General features: G+C 47.9%; 1 protein-coding gene across 1 annotated transcript in view; it reads right to left on the reverse strand.

The window, feature by feature from the left end:
• Positions 1-1,859, reverse strand: part of GALNT12 (polypeptide N-acetylgalactosaminyltransferase 12) — an 83,238-nt gene extending 81,379 nt beyond the window's left edge. The window contains exon 1 of the mRNA XM_019536696.1: positions 1,813-1,859. Coding sequence (XP_019392241.1) covers positions 1,813-1,859 — 47 coding nt within the window. The remainder of the gene's footprint in view (positions 1-1,812) is intronic.
• Positions 1,860-22,203: the final 20,344 nt, after the last annotated feature.

Consider the following 22,203-nt stretch of genomic DNA (forward strand, 5'->3'; position numbering starts at 1 on the left):
AGCCCGCCCGCATCCTGCCGCCGGCCCCGCCCGCTGGCCCCGCTGCCAGCGCGGCGCGGCCTTAGGTGCGGGAGGCGCAAAGGGGCGCCTCGTGCTCCCGCGCGGCTCTTCCTCCAGCCTCCTCCTCACACACACTCGCTCGCAGGTCGGGCCCAGCCATCTGGGCCTGCTCCGGAATGACAGTTTCCTCACAACTGTGAAATAAGCAGAACGGGCTCGTGGGAGAGAGTTTTGCAAAAAAAAATACAATTTAAAAATGTCTTTCGTTGCAAGCTTTTGGTAGGGCGGCCGTCATAGGGGACAGCCCAGCTGTTGTCCTCTATTGATCCAAAACCGGATGCCGTTGTGAAAAGGAGAGGACATAAAAGCGTTGGGTTTTGGATCAATAGAGGACGCAAGGAGCAGAGAACGGGAATGTCCTCTATCCGTGGCGACATGCAGGGGATGCACCCCTGACTGGCTGCGCTCCCCACTTAGGTGATGGGCAGAGGGGAAGGCAGGAGCGCCAGTACCCCCCTGTGAGTGCCAGCTGGGGAGTGGGAGCACCGTGGCACTCCCAGAAGTGGCCACAGCCATTTCCAGAAGTGGCCACAGTGATTGGCTGCAGGAGGACCCCTGGGTCAGCGAGACTGGCTGTGGGGGGTTCATGTGCCCCCCTGACTAAGGTGGCACCAGTCATCCATGTCCTCTATGATGGCCACCCAAGCTTTCGGGGACAAACACCCTTCATCAGGCATCAGCAAAAAGATAGTAAAAGTTCTTCTGGGTAGAAATGAATGTTTCTATTTCATAGGATCTTTGGGGAAATCGAAGGTCTTTTATCAGACCAGCTAAAAAGAGTTGGCAAAAATTCTTCTTTGCAAGCTTTTGAATATAAACACTTTCATGAACGACTCATGCTTCCTGAGAATGCCGGCAGGTGGCTGTGGTGATGTCAGCGGTGAGGCCAGGCCAAGCTGTGGTGTCAGGGTGGGGGAGGAGTGGCAAGTAGTGACTAACTGCAGATGTTGGGAGCAGCCAATCTCGGGGGGGGGGCATGTGCCCCACTTCATGTCGCTTATGAACAGCTTTCTTGAGAAGCATATGTTTTAGCCGTGTTGGGCTAAGAAATAGAGATAAACAAATCTCCTGGGTCAGAGGCGATGTCTTTTATTAGACTGACTAAATAGTAGCAAAAAAAGTTTTCTTTATTCTCAAGCTTTTGAGTACAAGCCCCCTTCAGGCTGAGGAAAATTCAAAGATTGCAGAAGTTCTCCTAGGTAGAAAAGAGACTTCATTTTGCATAGGGGAAGTAGAGGGTAGCAGTTTGTTCCCTTGGGTACCTCAGAGTCCTTTTGTGAGAGAGTGGCTCCGTGATGTTCCAGATTAGGCAGACTTCTTCCTTGGAGGTGTCCAATGACAGACAAGGAGGTAAAAATGTCTTCTTCCTTGGTTAGCAATGAAGTTTGCATTTCCAAATGCCTAAATATGATATCTTCCATGCGTCAGGGATGTATGTTATAGCTGTGTTGGTCTCAGAGAATAACAAAGCTCTTGGGTCAGAGGCGATATCTTGTATTACTTATTTATTTTTATTTTTTATTTATTAAGGGTACTTCTCCTCAGTACCGGAAAGCTTGCAAAGATTTTTTCCCAGCTAGTTTAGTTGGTCTAATAAAAGGTATCGGATTTAGCCAGAGAACCTTTTCTACCAACCAGGGATAGACAAAGTATGATCCATGGGCTGGATCTGGTCAGCCAAGGAGTCCATTTCCCAGCCACCTCTGCCCACATGGCTTGGGCTAGTCTCCATGGCGACTCCAGCCCACTTACCTGGGAAAGCTCAGGCTGGAGTTGCCATGGAGAGCAGCCTCAGCCATGCTGGCAGTGAGCATGGCAGAGCAGGGCAGGGTGCTGCTCCGGAGCCACTGGGAACCTGGGATAGGGGCAGCTCACTCCGGAGCCAGGGCAGAGCTGAGATCTGTAGCCTGCACACCCTGAGCAGGGGTGGGCAAGCCCTGCAGGGATCATGGCTGTGCTCCAGCTCCAGACCAGGCTGTTACTGCTGGAGGAGCCCGGGCAGAGCCGCGATCCCCTGCTTGCACGTCCCTGCCCGGAGCGTGCAGACTACAGATCTCGGCTCTGCCCTGGCTCTGGAGCAAACTGCCCCCATCCCAAGTTCCCAGCAACTCCGGAGCAACCCCCTGTGCTGCTCTATCACCTGCGTTGCCAGCATGGCAGAGGCTGGTCTCCATGGCAACCCCAGCCTGAGCTTTCCCAGGCATGTGGCTTGGAGTTGCCATGGAGACTGGTCCAAGCCATGCGGGCAGGGGCTGCTGGGAAATAGAGTCCAGCTGCCAGCTGGATCGAGCATTTTTCCCACCCCGCCTTAGACCAACACAGCTACAACCAGCACTCCTCACAGCTCTGTATTTCCTTATACACAGTGTCACCTAGGCCTGAAAATGGAGCCGAGATTAGACTGAGATTATGGGGCAAAATCCTTTTTGGTCCACCCGAAACCTCTCATCTCCACTGCCAGGACCCCCTTCTAAAGAAGTGTGGGCAGGCTGCTGCCTGACCCAAAGTTTGGTTTGGCCCCGTAATCCCAGCCTCATCTCAGTTCTATATTCAGGGCGATGGACTTTGATACCTGATACTGTTTCAAGGTGGTGTGAGTAAATATGCGTTTCTGATGAAATTCTAACTCTAGCATGCCTGCTTTGTTACTAACAACCTTTCATTGTGTAAAGATGAGCTTTGAGAAAGGAACACTGAATAAGGAACTGGAAATCGGGAATAATGAACTGGGAATAAGGACCCCACTTCAGCCTTGTTCTAGGTGCTGGAAGCTGAATGACAGGGAGCAGCACTCTGGCTGCAGCACCGCCTCCCACCCAGCCTGCACAGGCAGCCTTGGGTCAAGCCCCACTGGGTTCTTTGCTGTTCCCACTGCTGACATTGCAAAGCCGCCAGCCCTGGGTGCGCTCAGCCCCTTGGAGGCATATCGTTGAGTGACCAGTTCGTTTAAAAAAAAAAAAAAAAAAAAAGGAAGGCAGTTCCCACAGATTTCTAGCCCCTTGGTAGCAGAGCCAAGCTGGCACCCCTCGGCCCTTAGTCCGCCCAGGCAGCTGAAAGTGCAGAAGGCAAGAAACTTGAGGGAGGAGGGGAGATATCAGGTGAATTTGGGGAGGGAGGGGGATATGAGGGGATTTCGTAGACATTAGGGCTGGAAGGGACCTCGGAAGATCATCGAGTCCAGCCCCCCCACCCAAAGGGCAGGAAGTCAGCTAGGGTCATAGGATCCCAGCAAGATAAGCATCCAATTTGCTCTTGAAGGTGTTCAATGTAGATGCTTGAACCACCTCCAATGGCAGGCTATTCCAGACCTTGGGGGCTTGGACAGTAAAGAAATTCTTCCTTATGTCAAGCCTGAAATGGTCTCGCAGTAGTTTATAACCATTTGACATCATCCCTTGGGGCCCTCTGGTGAACAAATATTCCCCCAGATCCTGATGGTCACGCCTGATAAACTTATAGGTGGCCATCAGATCACCCCTGAGCCTGTGCTTTTCCAGGCTAAAGAGCCCCATGGCTCTCAGCCTGTCATCGTAAGGTCGGCTTTCCTGACCTCTGATCAGGATCAGGGGTATCAGGGATTGATGCATTTGTGGGGTTTTAAAAAATGTTTAGGGATGGATCAGAGTAGGGGGGGGAGTGTGCAGTGGTCCCATCACACCTCCCTTTGATTCGTTCTCCACCCAAAGTTTAAAACCAAGTGGCAGGCCACACTGTTTCTAGGCAGGCAAGGCCTAGGGAGTGACTTGAATTCCTGGCTATTTTGTCTTTTAATTGTCCTACAAATTCAGCTATTGCATACCCAATAGCCCCATCTGTTATTGGGGGAGGGGGGGAGGAGCTAACTTGCTCTGTGGGCACAAGGCCTGTGTTCCCCATATGTCACATAGGCTTGAATTTATGGCTCATTGTAATCTAACTGCTCTCTTCTAAACTCTTCATCCCACAGGTGTTAACAACCCTCTGTTCTTTTAATGGTTTTGATGTTGCACCAATCAAGCTATCCCTTTGTTCTGCCATGCCGCTATATCTTCCCTGCTCCTAGTTACAAAGATGCAATTTCACAGCCCAGCAGATGAGATTTTTTATAACTCATTCCAATGACGTGATATTTTGTTTTGCCTCAGTCTTAAATTGCATAAACTTCCATTAAAAATGGAATAAACTCTTATTAAAACTTAAGAAGCTTTGCTAATATGCCCCCAGCTTATTAGTAAAGCTTCTGGTTTATTTTGAAGTGGACAAAAAAAGGTGTTGTTTTACATGTGATGAGGCACCTCACCTTCTGCACCTCCCTTTTCCAAATTCTAGATCCACACATGGGTGGGATACTCAGATAGATGCTCCGTGGCACAGTCTGACTGAATTCCTTGACCACCCCTTCATCCCTGAACATCCATGTTCTCTATTTTACCACACACAAAATATGTTCACCTGAATCTTCTGTTTTTAGTTATAATAATAGTATTGCCCACAGTGGGACTGCCTGGGGCCCCTCAGTGGCTGAAACCATGTGCTTATTCCAGAATGTTGTTTTTCATTATTTTTTTTCAGTTACTTCTTACAGGTGCAAAAGCTGAAAGTATGATGGAGTATGCCTGGTAGATGTGACCTGTGTGAGAGACTGCCAACATCTTAACTTAAAGCAACATTCCAAGGTGCAAATTGCTGAATATATGACCAGGGGCAGATCTGGGGGGGTCACATGCTGTGGTGCAGTTTCCTTTGATTCCTGCTCCACCCAAAGCAGCACCATCTCTAGTCAGGCAGCAATGACAGGGTCAATTGACTTCATGGCTCATTATAATCTACCCCCTTTCTTGTAGATTCTTCATTCCAGCGGTGTTTATGGGTTTATGGGCCCAAGTGGTAGATTTATGACCCACTCTCCTTTTTATGGTCTTAATGTTCTACTAATTAAGCTGTCCCTTCTGCCACAATTCTGCTATTAGCTGCCCCTGGTAATCTAGCTTCTGTTTCACAGGCCTGCAGACTGTTTTTAACTCCAGCTAAAAGCAGTAACTCAGGTGTGCAAATAACTTCTAATGAGCCACTGGATTCACTGCCAATATGCTCAAGAAGTCTAGATTATGTTTTATGAATCTGAACCAGGGATACACATTTTATTCTAATGACCAAAGGGCTAATGAAACAACATATTTTTGATTATTTTTGCCTAGTTGGTTGCAGTTTTTATATACAATTGACAGCAAATGACAGCAAATTAATGCACATTCTAACAAAGTTTTATTTCTTTTTGGTTTCATCTGGAATGGAATAATTGAAACTCTAGGCCCCTAGCATACACGTAAATCATCTAGCTTTTTGTAACTGCAGAAAAATGTGTTATATACAATGAGATATCACAGAATCTGCATCCCGTTTTCAAAATCCTAGATCCACCCATGTACATAACCAATAAATTATTACTTCCAAGGCCCAAATCAGCAGATGGATACTCAGAGAGATGCATCTGCCTGCTGAACTATGTAGCACCAGTCAGCCACTGATGATGATACTGGAGCAGGAATGGAAGGCATTATGACACTGCCCCTTTACACTTGGAGAGTACAAGCATTGTGCTGGGTGATGAGGCCATAGCATATGAGTGGGGATCCTACCCCCATTTCCCTGTGTGCTTAGACTCTGACTCCCCTTAGAGCACTGCCCAAGACACGAACTATAGGTATGTATAGTCTGTGTGTTTTGGGGAAGCAGTGTTCTACAGTTTAAATCTCATATAAATATTTAAAACTTTGAAACACAAACTTTAAAATATTTATTGACATAACATTCATCACTGGTTATTTGTTCAATATATAACACATTTTTCTCCAGTTAAAAAAAGCTAGAGGATTTACATGTATGCTAGGGCCCTAGAGCTTCAGTTATTCCATTTAAGATGAAACAAAAACAAATAAAACTTTGTCAGAATGTGCATTAATGTGCTATGTCATATATTGCATTTAACCAGTGATGTGCATATAAAAACACCTGTATTTTATTGTATGTTTCTTGCTGGGTTCTCCAGGGAGCATGAGTCCATGGGCCTGGACCATGAGGTGCCCTGGGGTCAGGATCTCATTCCCACCACAAGTGTTCATAAGCAAGAAGGTTTCCTCCTCCCAGTTGCTGTGTTGTATTCTAGGCAGCTCAGATACATAACTTATAGACTGCTGAGTGCCTCCAGCACTGGCTTTTCCAACACCCTGCTATCTTCACATGAACAGTGCTTCAGTTTTCTCAAGATTGTAAAACAGTAACTTTCCAAATATGTGGATTGTGAGAGCATCAGATATGCATATAACGTCACTTAAGATTAGAAGCTGTGAACCAGGAACTGATAAGATGTTAAGATAAGTGATGGAGTTAAAGCATAAGTACACAAGAGGACAGAACAGATGCCAAAAAGGGAGATCTAAAGAGATCAGTTTTTTTGTGTAACAATAAAAACAGTAAATCAATTATTGGTCAGAGAGCAGGAGCCTGAGCAAATACTGTAATGATCATCATGGATACAAGGAAGGGAGTCAAGGGAAAGGGGAGGAAGGGGAAGGAGGGGAAAGGAGCCTGGATTACATTTGAGCATGACTAAGGAAATATGGCATCAGAGAATATAGGACAGCAAGGGACACAATCCTGAATAAGGGACAACAGGTGAAGATTATCAGGTGAACATTATCGGGTGTTCAAAGCTGGGAGAAGCAGTCTTCAAGATTTTGAATATCTACCTTATCTCCCCCAGCCACCCTGACTGCAGTTGGAACTAGAAGTCATCCTGTGTGCAACCCTGGTGCTGCTGTGTGAAGACTTTAACTGCATTTTTGAGGAGGGGAATTGAATGGAGACAGGGGAGACCATTATGCTGGACAGGTCCTCTAGGATGCTGAGGAGGATTCTGGATGGTTTTCAGCTGCTGGACACCCGAACACTGAGGCTAGGAACAGGGAGGGTGTTCAGATGCAACAAGTCAGACATGGTCATGCATAGATTTTATTTTCCTCAGCCCCAGGTGAAGTTGACCCCAGTGTTGTTCTAGGATCAGTTAACATTGAGGGTGAAAATGAAGATGAGAAACTGAGGCATGTAGGGAAAGGGGTCCTTGAAACTAAATCCCAAGCTGTTGGAGGATGGGACAGTCCTCTAAGAGTATAGTATGAGGGACTCTGATCAACCAGGCCTGGCTGAGCTAAGCACATGGGTTATCACATCTGCCCCTGATCCCTGGGTAATGTGACTGACCCAGTTGTCTGCAACCAGATTGGCTGCTGAAAGCACCACTCACCCCTTTTAAATACACTTGCAGTCTCAGACTGTAGGTATGCCTTGACATAGTCTCAGTCTGTTCACAGCTCTTCCTGGTTCACCTGACTTCTGACCTAACTCTGGCTTTTCCTGACCCTGATCCTGGGTCATCGCTAAAACTTGGGGATGACTCTGCTCTCTCTGGCTTTCTTGGTATCGTAACTCAGCTTGGCTTTCTTAACCCTTATCTTGGATTTTCTCTGGAACTTGACTCTGGCTCTCTGACCCCTGGTTGCTGACCTTGGCTTACGATTCAGACAGTGTCTCTTGGATCTCCTTTCTTGGCTCCTGGGGCAGGGCACCTTTGGTGCCTGCCACTTTAAAGGCCAGAACATGCAGCAGGGCAGTTGACAGGTGTAGGCGAGCCCTGATAAGATGGTCACATGACTGCAGGAGGGCCCTGGGATTGGAGAAGGGGGCTGAGTAGCTTCCATATTAACCCAGGCCCTCAGGGCTGAGCCAGTAGTGTGCTGCAAGTAATTAGAACATCACTGGGCTGGAGCTGCTGCTTGTGATATTTGGAGGTACTACAGGGAGGAAATAGAGGGGAGGCAGGAGGTTCCTGGTCCTGGGGCATGATGCTGTTAGAAATGGAGTATTGTTAGAAATGCACAGCTTGCATCTTGCACCTGATAAGAAAGAAACACTGCCAAGGACTTTTTTCCTTGGCCAGCCTTACCACAGCTCTTCTTATACTAAATTGCAGACTCTCCCCTAGCTTCTCCCTAGCCTTTCTCATGCAGATTACAGAAGCTGGAATTCAACTGACTGTGTCCTTGAAAGGGGCGGGGGGGGGTTTAAACTCTTGGTGACCTATAATAGTCTCTGAGCATGCTCAATTAGCTGATGCATATTTACCTCTCTGCCCTGCATACTTAAGTAGTTAATTATAATATACATGCGATGGATGTAGTGATGTAACCACATATGTTTGTATGAAACGGAAATGAGCTGTAAGAGTTCCTGTTTCTGCACACGTGCCCAGGAGGAAAAAGATAAATACAGCCTGCAAAAATTCCTTGGTGGATTCAGAGTAATCTGAGTTTTTGACTCTGCTCTAACCCTATTTGCAAATACACCTTTTGTGCTGCTAAATGACTATGTCTGAGATTCTTTGCGAGCCTCCAAGAAACAAACTGCAATCTTTTGCATCAATGCAAAGCTATACCCTATTGGAGGAAGGATGGTATGGTGACTATGCCCATGGTGGGGTGGTCCCTAGGAAATGCCATGCCAGTTGCTTCCCCAGTGAACGGTGAATATGGGGCACCTTAAAACCCCAGCCTTCATAACCAGATGGGCAACCAGCAATATGGACAGGAAGTGAGCCATGTACTCCTAGTGAGAGGCACCTGAGCCTGCGGACATCAGAGGAGCGACAGAGAGGGGTGACAGAGAACCCCAGTGAGAGGGTGAAGGGCCCCAGGGAGACGGTAAAGTAGCCCCAGTGAGGGGGTGTGTAGGGTATAAGAGGTCAGGCCATGCTGAGTAGGGTTGGAATAGGCAGACCTGAAGGGTGGTACTGACGAGGAGTTGTAAGCCCCAGTAAAAGGGCATAAGGCCTTAGGGAAAAGGCATAAGATGGATACCCCAGAAAAAGGACATGAGACCCAGGTATGCATGAGCACACCTGTGAATACTTTTGATTGTCATCTGTGAGGCATGGGACACAGTATAGAGAAGGTCAGAGCTGTGCATGGTGCCTTGGGAATTGGGGCACTAAATGGCCATCTCTTGTATCTTTATAATAGTTTCAAAACACCAGTCATGGCAGGTGAGACAGGATAGATTGCCCTGGACAGGTGGGCAGACTGACATCAGGACTGGCCTAACATAGCCCATGTCACAGCTCCCCTGGAACTTAGCCCCATGCTCTCAGCTCTGCTCACCCAACCTGACCTGACTTGATGCTTTGGTAACCTGTGTCTCTGCTCTGCTGACCTCTTCCTACCACCCACCATTCCCTCCCTGGCCTATCTGCAGACCCAGCTGCCTATGTTCCAGCTGCACCTTCATGTACAGAACCATGTGTAAGAGGTGGAGGTCACTAAAGGAAGAGTACTTCAGCACCATATGGGCTGAGTTAAAAAGGACCTAGGTCAGGCAGGTGTGGTGAAGACAGCTCAAGAAAAGAGATCCAAGATTCCAATGTTTACAGCAGAGGCTCCAGCATCTCCATGCTAGACATACCAGGGACTACCAGTGACAGAGAAAATACATGAGATCAAAGGTGAGCTGGAGACATAGTTCAGAGGAAAAGGGCTGGGGGGTCTTTCTACCTCAAGCATGCTGGGTTGATGGGGGAAGAGGAAGAAACAGGAAGGGGAGGGAGAGAGAGACCATGACGGCCCTTGTAGATGGGAAACAGAATAGGCAGGTCTCAGAGGCTGGCATATGGGGGCATCCAAAGACCGCTGCCAGGACCTGTATACAGCAAAGGGGGCTGAGCAGGGGGCCTTGAGGGACTGAATGTGCCCCTGGGAGAGGATCAGGGAAAACTGTTACAGCCGTGATCACTGGAGGAACTGGCAGCAACATTGAAAACAGTCAAGAATGGAAAGACCCCAGGGAGTGACCATTTACCCAAGGATTTCTGCATCACCTGTTGTGACCTGGTGGAACCAAACCACCTGAAGGGCTACTGAGAGAAACTAGACAAAGAACACTTAGGGGAGACATGGATATGGGGCTTATTGAGTTCTCAGTAAGTGATCCTGCATGATGTGCAGCCTGCAGGGCATGTGGCCTGTACAGATGTGCCCCACTGGCATGTAGCCCCTGGCTCCTGAGAAGTTAGACAGCCTGCTCTACAGCATGTGACGCTTGGCAAAAGAAACTACAGGGTGGTGTCAGAAGCTATACTGAGCATCCTGAAAAATACATGCTAGGTGCTGGGACACATGGATAGAGTGGACAAAATTGGAGTGACAGTTGTAAGAGACTAGGCCTAGATCCTGAAGATCACATTTGACTTGGCCCTCTCAGACCAGCTGGCCTGGAAAACAATCCTAGGAAAGACAAGGCAGAAGCTGGGACTGTGGAGCTGATGCAGCCTCTTGTTTGCAGGATGGGTTGCCCTCATTAAAGTGATGCTACTCCTGTGTATATTTTTCTAGGGATCAAAGAGAGAGAGACTGAAGGTGGGGGCTCTACAAGCCCAGGGCAGCAAGGAGCTGGAACCTCCCAGACATCTTTTTTTGTTTTATATTTCCTAAGTATGTTAGTTTTTGTTGTAAGGATGCAATGGAGGGAAAGACAAAAATTGGTGCTCTTTGATAACTACCATGCAGAGGTGTTTTTCAGGCAGCTGGGAGTGTATATAGGAATGGCATTGGGCCATGGACACAGTGGCCTTGCCCTTGTATCAGAAGGTAGACTGCTTTCTAAAACAATATGGATTGGACTCAGTGGCAATGGGGTTACTGATGCACCACAGGAAGATGATGGTGGAGGTGAGGGCCAGGGACCTGTCAGCACTGGTCTGGAGCCTGTCAGGTTTCAGATCCTTGAGGTAGGTGTAGGAGGGTATCGGGAGCAAGGACAGGGAGAGGACACACCGTTTTTTTTTTTTTTTTGTGTGTGTGTGGTTTTTTTTGTTTGTTTGTTTGTTTTAGAGTGGCTTGTGCCATATTGGATCCTCCTGGTAAAAGCCACCCAGCGCATGCAGTAGCTGTGTAAGATCGCAGTATGCCCAAGCATATTGCCCAAGTGGTGTAAGACTGCAATATGCCTTGCCATGTAGCAAGGATGAGATCAAGGCACAGATGTTTTGGGAGTGCTAGTTTACATAAGGAGAGCTGTTTGCTGAGTCTAATGACAAAAGGTATGCTGTATGGGGTGTTGCCAGAAGGCACAAACAGTAAGGAATATCAGTTCTGGAAGTGTGCAGCAAGGTTCAGAACCAGCCTGTGGAAGATGAGGAACCTGCTGGTGTTTAGGCACAGATTTTTTTTCATGAAGGAGTGTCTGAAGCTGGGTGTCAGCAAGCTGAGATTTTCATTAGATGGGGGACTGCAGAGAGAAAGTGGAGGATGCATTAGCAGTGTGGAAGGAAAATGACTGCTTGCTACATGCTGTTTACAGGTTAATGAGAAAAAGAACATTGTTGTAAATATGTACCCTGTCATGGTTCAAGTGATATAAAAAATGTTTCTGCTGGACATGTGCAAAATTAAACACTATGGCTTTGAGATTGTTAGTGCTGAGGTAAATAATTTAGATTTTTTTTTTCCTAATAAAAGAAATAACCCATATACTTCATGCCATGCACTGCTCAAAAGTTTATACCAAACTTTAAGCTAGGGAAGTTTTCTGGCACAGTGTTGGCAGTTGATTGCAGGCATGTGGCAGTATTTACCAGGGACTGGGGGGGGCTTTTGTTTCCTGTGCCATGGGTTCCAAGTTAAGATTCTAGTTATGCCTTGTGCAGAGGTTCAGTTTTATAGCTCCTTTACTTGCCTGTGCTAGTCAAGCATTCAGAGCTAATGGTCCTTTTTTAAAGTTAAATTAAGTTTTTCTTATTGGTGGCTATTATATACTTAAGAGTTCCTGATGGAATCTTCAATACTCCTAAGTCTCATCTGCTGATGTTGCTACCCCATTTGGGGTCGTGACCCCCAATTTGGGAACCACTGAATTAAGGTGTTTTGACAAAAGAACCATGACTAGCATATTAAAAATCAGTTGCAGCAACATGCATTGAAATCGATTTGTCATTGGCTTAGATCCAGTGATGCTCAAAATGCATAGGAGTTGCCATCAAACCCCATGACTAGAGGGTCTACTGAACTCGAGGAAGCGGCCAACTGATATTCACGTGCTGAGTGCATTGGGCCTGGCCAGTCCTGCCCTTCCTCACAGATTGCCATATGGCCCAAAACTTCAGCTTAATGACCTTGATTAAGCCTGGGGAAGCTATTAATCCATGTGCTATTAAGTATAGATTAATGACTTCCCTGGACTTAATCAGGGTAATTAAGCCACAGTTTCTAGCCATCTGTGGGCTGGTTTGAAAAAAAAAACAAAACCAAGTCTCCTGACTAGCAAGGAGAAAAGCTGTGGGAAGCCCTACAGTCTTTAAGCACCGGAGGGGAGCCAGCAGGGGAGAGAGGGCAGGGAAGAGAGTGGAGCTGTCTCTACAAGGAGTGGGGTTATGCAAATAAGGGAATGAGGAGGGAGGGAGGCAGAGTGATTTCCAAAGACAGAGATGCAGGGGGATGGAATGGCAGGGAAAAGAGTGGGAGGGTCAGATTGGAGGTGGGGTTATGCAACTGAAGGATCAGGGCTATGGCAGGAAGGTGGGGCTTTGCAAAATGACAGGGAATGGAATGGCCAAAATGGAGTCATGTAAGAAATCAGGGCATCGTCATGATTTTACAGTGCTGAGAACAGTGGCATAGGAACACGTTCACTGACGAAGCTGCCTAAAAAGACCTGTTAATACAGGGGTGGGCAATTATTTTGGCTGAAGGGCCGCTTAACTAGCTTTAGTGAGCTGTCAAGAGCTACATGGGTAACCCCGACCCCTGACAGTTGCCCCACTGCTTGTTGCCATCTTGAGACTGGAAGTCCTACCCTTAACCCCTAACCTTTGCCACAGGAAGTCCCTCCCTTTGCCCCCTGGAAAAACTCCTTTTGGGGGGTGGGGGTTGCCACTTTAGAACCAGAAAAAAACAAATTGTACACTAAAAGTCATATACTTACTATAACATATTTCAATTTTATTACAAAAATATTTTATGTAGTGTATATAGATTTGTGTAGTGTGTGTATATAGAGGTGCTTACACAGTAACTCAAAAATTAATTCTTAGTCTTGTATATTGTGGGGGTGTGTGGGAATCCCTGTACTCCCCCCATGGTGCTGCAGCAGCAAGTGGGGTACTCAGCGCCCAAAAGGTTGTGCACACTGATGTTTTAGATCGTTTTGGATAAATGATTACATTCTTGATGGCCCAGGAAGCCTTTTCTAATTTAATATTAGCTTGGAAGCCTGGAATGAAGTGCATGTAATGAATAAATGCCTTGCATCAGTACTTTTTTTTCATTCCTATTGATCATAATGCACTCTATAACTGTATGTAGTACACACTATTTAAATAGACTAGTGAAGGAAAACAATAAAGGCACCCTGTTGTGAGGATGGAGAACTTATTGGCTAAGAGTATACATGTGAATCTCTCCAGTAACAGAACTACCTGGAGGTAAAAACGCAAAGGCCTTCCTTAATTTTTTTTTTTTTTTTTTTTTTCAAGGTACTATCCAAAAGATTCATGGGCAATAAACTGCATGCAAGTCCATTTCTTTTCCTTGCAAAGATGAAGTGTTGGGTTGATTCTTTCAGGAAGTGACATTTGATCCAAGATTGCCTAATAATTGGGCCCTAATTATTGCTATTCTGTTACCAGATTTGCCCATCACTTTGGGGTGTGCTCATTTATTAGGGATATGTTTTGGGGGTCTTTGTAATTCTATCAATGTGCTGCTTGTGTTACTTGTGTTTCTAGATGGAACTGTATCTCTCCCTTCTGCAAGTCCTCAACCCCAATGAAGCTATCTGCAGGACTCCTGTTTCAATGGGGCTGGGTTCTTCCAGCCACCAAATCAGTCCAATACACACACAGATTAACGTGACATGCCTGACCTGGCTGGGTTGATCAGCATAGACAGGCTGACACCCTCGTATGCCAGGAATCAGTTCTTTTTAAGGTAACAATAAAATGCAGTCAGACACAAGCACACAGATAAACAGAATACCTCTGAATCCAGCTGGGTGTCCAGCTGACACCCTCATGGACTAGTTCATTAGGGCATGTCTGAGCCAAACTGGATCAATCAGCCTTTACAAGCTGATCTCCTCATGTGTCTCAAACTCAGCATGTCCCAATCTTTTTCCCTATCTGTCCTAGTAGTGGAGCCTCTTGATGAGCAGACTCCACAGTATTTCTGGGCTTCACAGGGATCTTTGGCTTAGGTAAAAGAAGTGTTGCTGCAGAGTAAGTGGGGAAGGGGAAGTAGAGAAGGAAAAATAAACCCAGTAAATACCCGTTTGACTATAAAAGTTACGTATTGCTAAGTATATGAAATGTATAATGGTACTGTCGGGGACGGCCCCAAGGTCACGGTGGGCCGAGGGTTCGGATAGGATCAGGCGGGATTAGCGGCGAGGAGTCTGAGCGGTATGGGACACATGCGGTTTCAAGTAGAATAGATTTTATTTACTTACGCCACTGATTATATGGTAGCGTAGGCAGAAGAGCTTGCTTATTCAGTTACAGTGCACAAACAATGAGAGGGGTCTGTTGGTCCATAGGGTTCTTGAGCCGAGCCCTTGCTTTCTAGCCCGGAGGCTAGGTGCGGCTGCCCAACTCAGTAGTCCCAGGACTGGTCAACAGCTCATAAATGGGAAAACTGTAATGCAATGAAAGTCCAACGTGGACGAGAACAGGTCAATGGCGATGCCGTAGTCGGTGCCAGAAATGGGTAATGATGCCGTGGTCAGTGCAAGTCGGGTCGGTCAGATTGTAGTCCGTGTCAATGCCAGAAATAGGTCCGGTAACAGAGAATTAGTGTGAAGACAACAAGGAATAAGCTGTGGAGACCAGCAGAGCTCTGGGATCGGACCAGGGCTCTGGGCCTAAAGGCTCTCCTGAAAGGCAGTCCCTGCGATAGCAGCCTCTGCTCTCAGGTCGGGTCTGGTCTCCCCCTTGGGCAGAAACTTACAAGCTTTTTATATGGTTTTAGGTGGCCAATCAAGTGATTCTCCTTGTAGAACTTTCTGGTCAGATTATGTCATTCTTCAGGCAGAACTAGGCATGCGCATGGTAACAAGTCAAGTTGTCAATCATGGCTCAGCCATGAGGTAAGCCAGGGGTCACACAGGGGGCACGTGCTGGGCATGCTTGTTCGCCCTTTGGGGATTTTCCATTGCTTGTCTGCTCATGTCAATACTTAACTCTGTGTTATCCAGCATACACTTTGAAATTTGGTCCGGACAGGTACTAATAGTAATACACATGCAAGGGAAAACCAACAAAAATAATTACAATATTACCCTGGTTTCATTGAGCATTTGGGGAAACCTAGCTCAAGCTTAACTAATACAATTCTGGTTCAGAAATCTATGCCTAGAGAGAGAAAGAGAGCGAGCGAGAGCTGGGATCTCACCATTCCAATGCACTCGAGTTGTTTGCTGACAGGTAAAGTTCTCAGCATGATCCTTGAAGGTTAAACAGATGACGGAAAGAGATGGTTTGTTTTTTCCAGCTTCTCGAGAACAACAGCGAGTGGTGTCAGAGATTTCTCTCTCTTGAAGCACACTGTTTGCTGCTTTTACAGATTTTTATACTCTCAGTTCAGCTTCTTTAAAGCATTCTTTTAATTGTGTAAACAAATCATCTTTTCTATTGACAAGAGGTTATCTGGTTTGTAACATCTCAAGAAACTGATTAATAACCAGGAAAAACATAAGGTTAAAGAGTAAGCAGACACTTAGGAGCCAGCTTGAAATTCTTAGCAGATATTCTGGATGAGATACCTCATTGTTTCTTTTCAGATGGCTTGCAGTGTCAGGGTTTTGTATTTTTACTGTTGTGAATAAGCTTCAGTTTAGCATGAGTGTTCATAAATTTCATGGGGAGGACTTCCACCAGTCATCCCAGGAAAAGTGTGACAACATTTGTGGTCAGGGCTCCAATGAGCTGGACGCTGTGATGAACCCTTAACCATTGTTCAGATGTTGCCCATACCTCCTCTGACTTGGTCTTTTGCCTCAGCATTCCCTAACCCAGCGACTGAGTTTTAGTCAATCAAGTTTAAATAGGCCTGCCATAGTCGGACCAGGCAATGTACAGCCCAAGATACCTAGTAAACTTTTCTTCTGCTTTGTTCTGGTTAGATGGTGTGTGTGGGGGGGGGGGGGTGAGAAATAGAAAAACTCTAAGTCCAGCAAGTTGGGTGCCAGGCCTTCCTCAGGAAGACAGAACTGACAGGTAACAAGCCTGACAGCAAAGTAGGCTACTCCAGTTCTTATGTGTATGCATCCTTGAGCCCTGTACCTTTCCAGAAATACCCTAGTAGGATAGAAATATCTGGTTTTTCCTATTACTTCTGGTGTCACACAGGTTATGACTGTTAGTATTTCCTACCTGGAGATTTGCTACTATTATCCTTTGGGCTGTTTATCTGAGAATGATATTATCATACATCATTGTTAGTGATCTTCACTGCAGTTATTTTTAATTGGAGCACTTTTTGTAGTAAGGTTTTGGAAATTATACCAGAACCTTATTTAAACCAATGACTCTCAACCAGGGTGCCATGGCACACTGGGGTGCCTTGAGGTCTTTTCAAGGGTGCTGCAGGGTGCCATACAATGCTACCACTGTTACATGTGCAAACACAACTCACAAGATAAACTGGGAGATTTCAAATAAGAATTCAAAGTGTTAAAAATAATCTGACCTGTTGTGATTTTTCTGAGTTCTCTGCAAGAAAAGAATTGCTCTATTATTTTTCTGTAGTCAAGACATGAGTGAAAAAGTAAGAGCTGGCCTTTTCCGAAGGGTGCTTCATGTGAACAGTAGGTGTCTCAGGTCTAAAAGGTTGAGATCTACTGATTTACCAACCTCATACACTCTACACAGTAAGCCTTATATCATTAATGTAATACACACTCATCCAGCACTTTTGTTTCTCTCCTAGCAGGTAGACCACGTGGGAGGTGTGTGAATCTGCTACTGCCCTCAAGCTAAAGGATCTGGTCTTTTACCTCAAACAGCCCCTGTCTTGGATCCAGAGCTTAGTTCGTAGTTCAAATAAACTGGATGGAAAAAATGAATAGCTCTAAACCAGATGAACTTTGTCTAGCGTAAGAAAGCCTCACTGGACAAAACAGAGGGATCATAGAATTGTTCAAGTACATTTCCTAGATCTGTAGATTTAATGCTGGAAAGGACTATTAGAATTATCTACTCTGACCATCTACATAACAGGCCATAGAACAAGCCTGTTGTTGGAATAAAAGAGATGGCTTTTTTTATGCTGTTTCAAATCAGTTTCCAGCCATTCCTCTGAGTTACGCTCTTAAGTCCGAAATTACCATTTTCATATGTGGCTGTCTGACAGTACACAATTGGCTCCCTCGATTGCAGCTCTGTCATCACCTTCCAGTGCCTTGGGTCCATTTTTCTGCTGCCATCAAATTCAGGGTAATTAATTTAATTTTTGTATAACTTATATTATCTGTACTTCATTAGCAGTCATGGCTGTTTAGCTTAGGGTTAATATGGCCTCATAGTATCTTTTAAAAAATGGAAATAAATTGGATTTAAATTTTAAGTATTTTCTGATCAGCCTCCATTTTTTCAGCGAGAAAAATATTACTCACCTTTTAGATATCACAGAGTCCTTGAACCCAAGATTCGCTGCTGTTCGTATCATGTTCACTTATGCAAGGTCTCAGTAGGAAAAGCTATGAAATTATAGTTACCTGTTATCTAAAACTATCATAAGCACCTCTTTCGTAACAAGAACCGAATGCCAGCTACTGCCAAGGAGAGAGAAATAGTGCTTTATTTTCTTGTGGTGCTATGTTTTCAGGTGCCTTTCAGAGACAATAGACCTTTGAGGAATAGCATTATTAATTTTTCTCTCTTGAATCAACACAGAGAGCTTGACTTCAGAGTGACAGCGTTCATTCTGGCTGTGCAGTCATCCAGCATTTGAACTGCAACTTTCAAATACAGAAAAAGGAATTGGGTATTTTTCTGATTACCATTCACTGGATTAATTAAGGGGGTATCCCCTGCCACCTTTGCTCACAAGGATATGGGTTCATTTGCAGCAGTTCTGCACCCCCCTGGTGCTTTGTGGTACTGAGAAGCCTTGACATGTTAGCTATCTGCTCTCTCCATGCTGTTACCCCTCACTCCTAAACCACAGCACCCCTAGCCCTGCTGGCACTCCTCACCCTGCTCCGTGGACTCCAGCTGCTGCACATGGGAGGCAAACAGCGTTTGAATTACACTTTGACTCTTGGGGAAGTCCTGCAAAAAAATTGGGCTGCCCATCCCAATGACCTAATAAAATCAGAGACCTCCCCAGGATATGCTTGTCATATCTTACGGGGGGGGCTCTCATCTCATGGGAGGGCTCAGTCCCCTCCCCCAAGGTCCTCTGTAATTTGAACCCTGGAGACAAGAGCTGTGGCTGGAGTAGGGTATGGAATCTGTACTTCTCTGTCCCATGGACAGCGGAGCTGGAGCAAAGCTGAGTGGAGCCTGTGGGGGTAGGGGATGATATGGGCTGCCCACTGCAGAACTCCCAGCCCTGTCGCCCTCTCCCTGGGGGCTTCCACAGCCCAGCAGCCTCTGGTTACAACCCACCCCTGCCCTGGAGGCCAGCATGGGAGTTGGAGTGGGGCAGTGAGACTCTGTGACACTGCAGGGACATCCATGCCATAATGATGACGTGCACCCTCCCTGCCCAGCAGCAGCTGGGGGCATGGCTGGCATGGGGCTCCTGACAGCAGTGGTGGCAGCACTGAGCCTCCCTGCCCCACTCTGCCTTCCCGTGCTGGGTCCCATCCGCTGGGCTGTGGGAACTCCTTGGGGAAAAGAAGCAGGGCTGGGAGCCCCAAGCCTGCTGTTGGCAGCCTGCATTATTCCCTGCCCCACGCACATATCTGGAGGGCGCTTCCCCCCCATTCTGCCAGACTGCAATGGGAAACCCACAATTTTCCACATGGTAGTTCTTGCTGAACTGTTGGGTTGCAGTGAAAGGTGATGTCATCATTCCCACATCACTGATGCTCCTCAAACCTGCAATGGGGTGAGAGGCCAGTGTGGCTTCGACCATGGGCAGAGTGGTGGTGGCATCACACTATGAAGGGCAGAGGAATGGAGCCTTTGGGCAAAGCCTGACGAGTGCTAAGTCCTTGGGGCTCATTGCTTATAGCAGCAAGGAGCTGCTGGACATGGAGGGGCAGCTAATTTGGGTGTTTTCCTCCGCTTCTTGATAAGCTGCATCATGGGTCATTAGGAACTGAACTCGTGGCTCTTCCTTCCTGTGTCTCCTGCTTGGTGTTGATAGTGGGAGCTCCCCAGGCTAGGGAGCAGAGAGCCCAGCAAGAGCTTCATGGTGCAACCACAGAGTAGTCAGGTTACTTTCCTGGTCCTCTGCAGGCCATGTGATGATCTCTTTAGGTCCCTTCCAGCCTTACTTCTCTATGATAATCAGGGATTTGGGTTTTCTGTTTGCCAGGGAAAACTAGATTTCTGCCTTTAAAGGAGAAAATTGTGGGAAATCATGGGTTTCCAGATGCAGGCTGGCAGAATGGGGGGAAGCGCCCTCCAGATTTGTGTGTGGGGCAGGGAAGTCAGAACAAAGGACACTACCCCACATGTATGCACACACACGGCAGTCACTAGCATGGGCTCACAGGCACATATACCCCTGTAAGTATACTGCTGTTTTCCACATATACATACATGGCACACACACTGCCCCAGTGCATGGGCAGAGGCCACCAAAAGGATGTCATGGGTTGGGGCAGCAAGTATTACCTTGGGTGCAAGGGGCTGCAGGCCAGGACATGGCCAATTCTTTGGCCTTCCCAGGCCCCATGGGCATGGGCAGGGCGCTGGGTCTCTCTGGCTCGCTGGTCCCTTTCCTTTTGCCTCATGCCTGCTCTGAGAGCTTCCACTGAGGCCCTAGGATGGAAGGAGAGGGGACAGTCACTGAGCCAGCAGTGCCCTCCCCTGGGCACCAAGGATCTGAGGCCCTCGTGGCCCTCAGCCCCATAGGGCATGGAGACTGGTACAAATCCCACCTGGCAGCCCCAGCCTCTGGGTACAACCCACCCCTGCCCTGGAGGCACAGCCAGTGGGGGAACCTACCCACTTCCAGTACGGGCAGCATGGGCAACTCGTTTCGGTGCCTTGGTGGCTCAGGATGGATCTTTGTAGGAGTGAAGATCAGCAGGGTCAGCAGGAAGGTCAGCAAGTGATTGCTGGGGACACAAGCCTGCACCCATGCATGCACATGAAAGGCACCAGCACAGGCTCGCAGGCACATGTAGATGTGTACACACACTGCTGTCCTGCATAAGTTCACGCATGGCACGTGCTGGCCCAGCACATAGGCCACCAGAAGGATGTCAGGGGTTGGGGCAGCAAATATTACATGGAGCTCAAGGAGCTGCAGGCCAGGGCATGGCCAGGCCTTCAGTCTTCCCAGGCCATGCTGCTGTGGGGAGGGTGCTGGATCTCTCTGGCCTGCAGGTCTTTTTCTTCTACCCTCAGCCCCCTGCTCTGGGGGCTTCCGCTGAGGCCCTGGGATGAAAGAGGGGACAGTCACTGTGCCAGCAGTGCCCTCCCCTGGGAATCAGGGGCTGAACCCCTCAAGCCCCTGGTTCCCATAGGGCAGGGATCCTGGCGGGGGCCACATCTAGCAGTCCCAGCCCCTGACCATGATCCACCCCTACTCTGGGGGTATGGCCGGCCAGGGGAGTTACCACTCCCTGCATGCTCATCCCTGACAGCTCCTGTCTGTGCCTCAGTGATGTGGGGTGGAGCAGGTGTGGGACAGTGGGCAGGAAAGATGGTAGGTTGGTGTGGGGAGCAGTGATTGCCTGCTGGAGATATGGCCCCTATGCCCATGCATACACATGCCAGCCACCAGCATGGGCTCACAGGCACATGTACTCATCTGTATACTCTACTGCACTAAACACACACATTCCACCTGATGGACAACTCTGCACCACCAGACTCCTCCCCAGGGCACATGTGTGTGCTCATGCTACCAGTCATGATGCACAGGGGGTGCACGGGGGGGGATGTGAATCCCCTGATAGTGCTGGTACACCCCGTCAGGGCGGCTGTGCTCCCTGTTTAGGTGAGAGGCAGGGGGGCAGGCGGGAGTGCCAGTGCCCCCCTTGTGAGTGCCAGCCGGGGAGTGGGGCCACCAGCAAAAGCAGCCATGCTGCTTATGGAAGTGGCTGCAGGACTTCTGGAAGCACCGTGGTCACTTTTTGGTGAGTGAGATTGCCCACGATCAGCTGCCAGGGGATACCCCCCATATCAGCGCGATTGCCCACCCAGTCACTGACTGGTGTCAGTGGGGACCCTCATGGACCCCCCCAACTCAAGAGGCACCAATCACCCATGCATGCTACTACCTCTCAAGCACTGATATGTGCCCAAACTAGGGGCCTGTGGGCAAAGCCCTCCACCATCTGTGCCTCAGTTTCCCCATTATCAGACAAATAGCAGAGGACCAAGTGTTAAGAGGTGCACAGAGTCACGAGACATAGGAGTTCCAGTCTGGCCTCTCAGGGCACCTGGGGAGCTGGGCCCCTTTGCGGAGAGGTTTTCAGGACTCTCAGTGCACAGGGAAGGCTGGGTAGGGACTGGATGGACAGAGCAGGTGTTTGTACATGGCAGGGGGCAGGGTACTGTCTCCCTCTGGGCTGCAGGCTGAGGCTGTGGCTGGTGGGGCCCTGCTGGGTCAGAGAGCTGGCAGGGACAGGGAGGGCTCTGCAGTCCCTGGTCTTCCTTGGTCATCCTTGGCTTGTCCCAAGCACAAAGCACGGCTCTGCCAGTACCTCACAGCCACTCACTTGGCTCTTGTCTCTGGGCACATCATCTGTCTCCACATCTTCACCTTCTTCATGGCAGCCTGGTGGATACAATCAGAGTGGGGCCTGCACCCAGACAGGTCTCAGGATTGGCCCAGAGTTGCTGGGAGGAGGCTGGGGAGCCAGCAGTAGCCGAGGTACTTTCTGGGTCTGCAGCTGGGGGAACTGGCGGAGGAGAAGACATGCTCTGCAGAAGGCTCCCTG

This window comes from Crocodylus porosus, unplaced genomic scaffold (assembly GCF_001723895.1).
Source record: "Crocodylus porosus isolate Cpor-Errol unplaced genomic scaffold, CroPor_comp1, whole genome shotgun sequence".
NCBI classification, from domain to species: Eukaryota; Metazoa; Chordata; order Crocodylia; family Crocodylidae; genus Crocodylus; species Crocodylus porosus.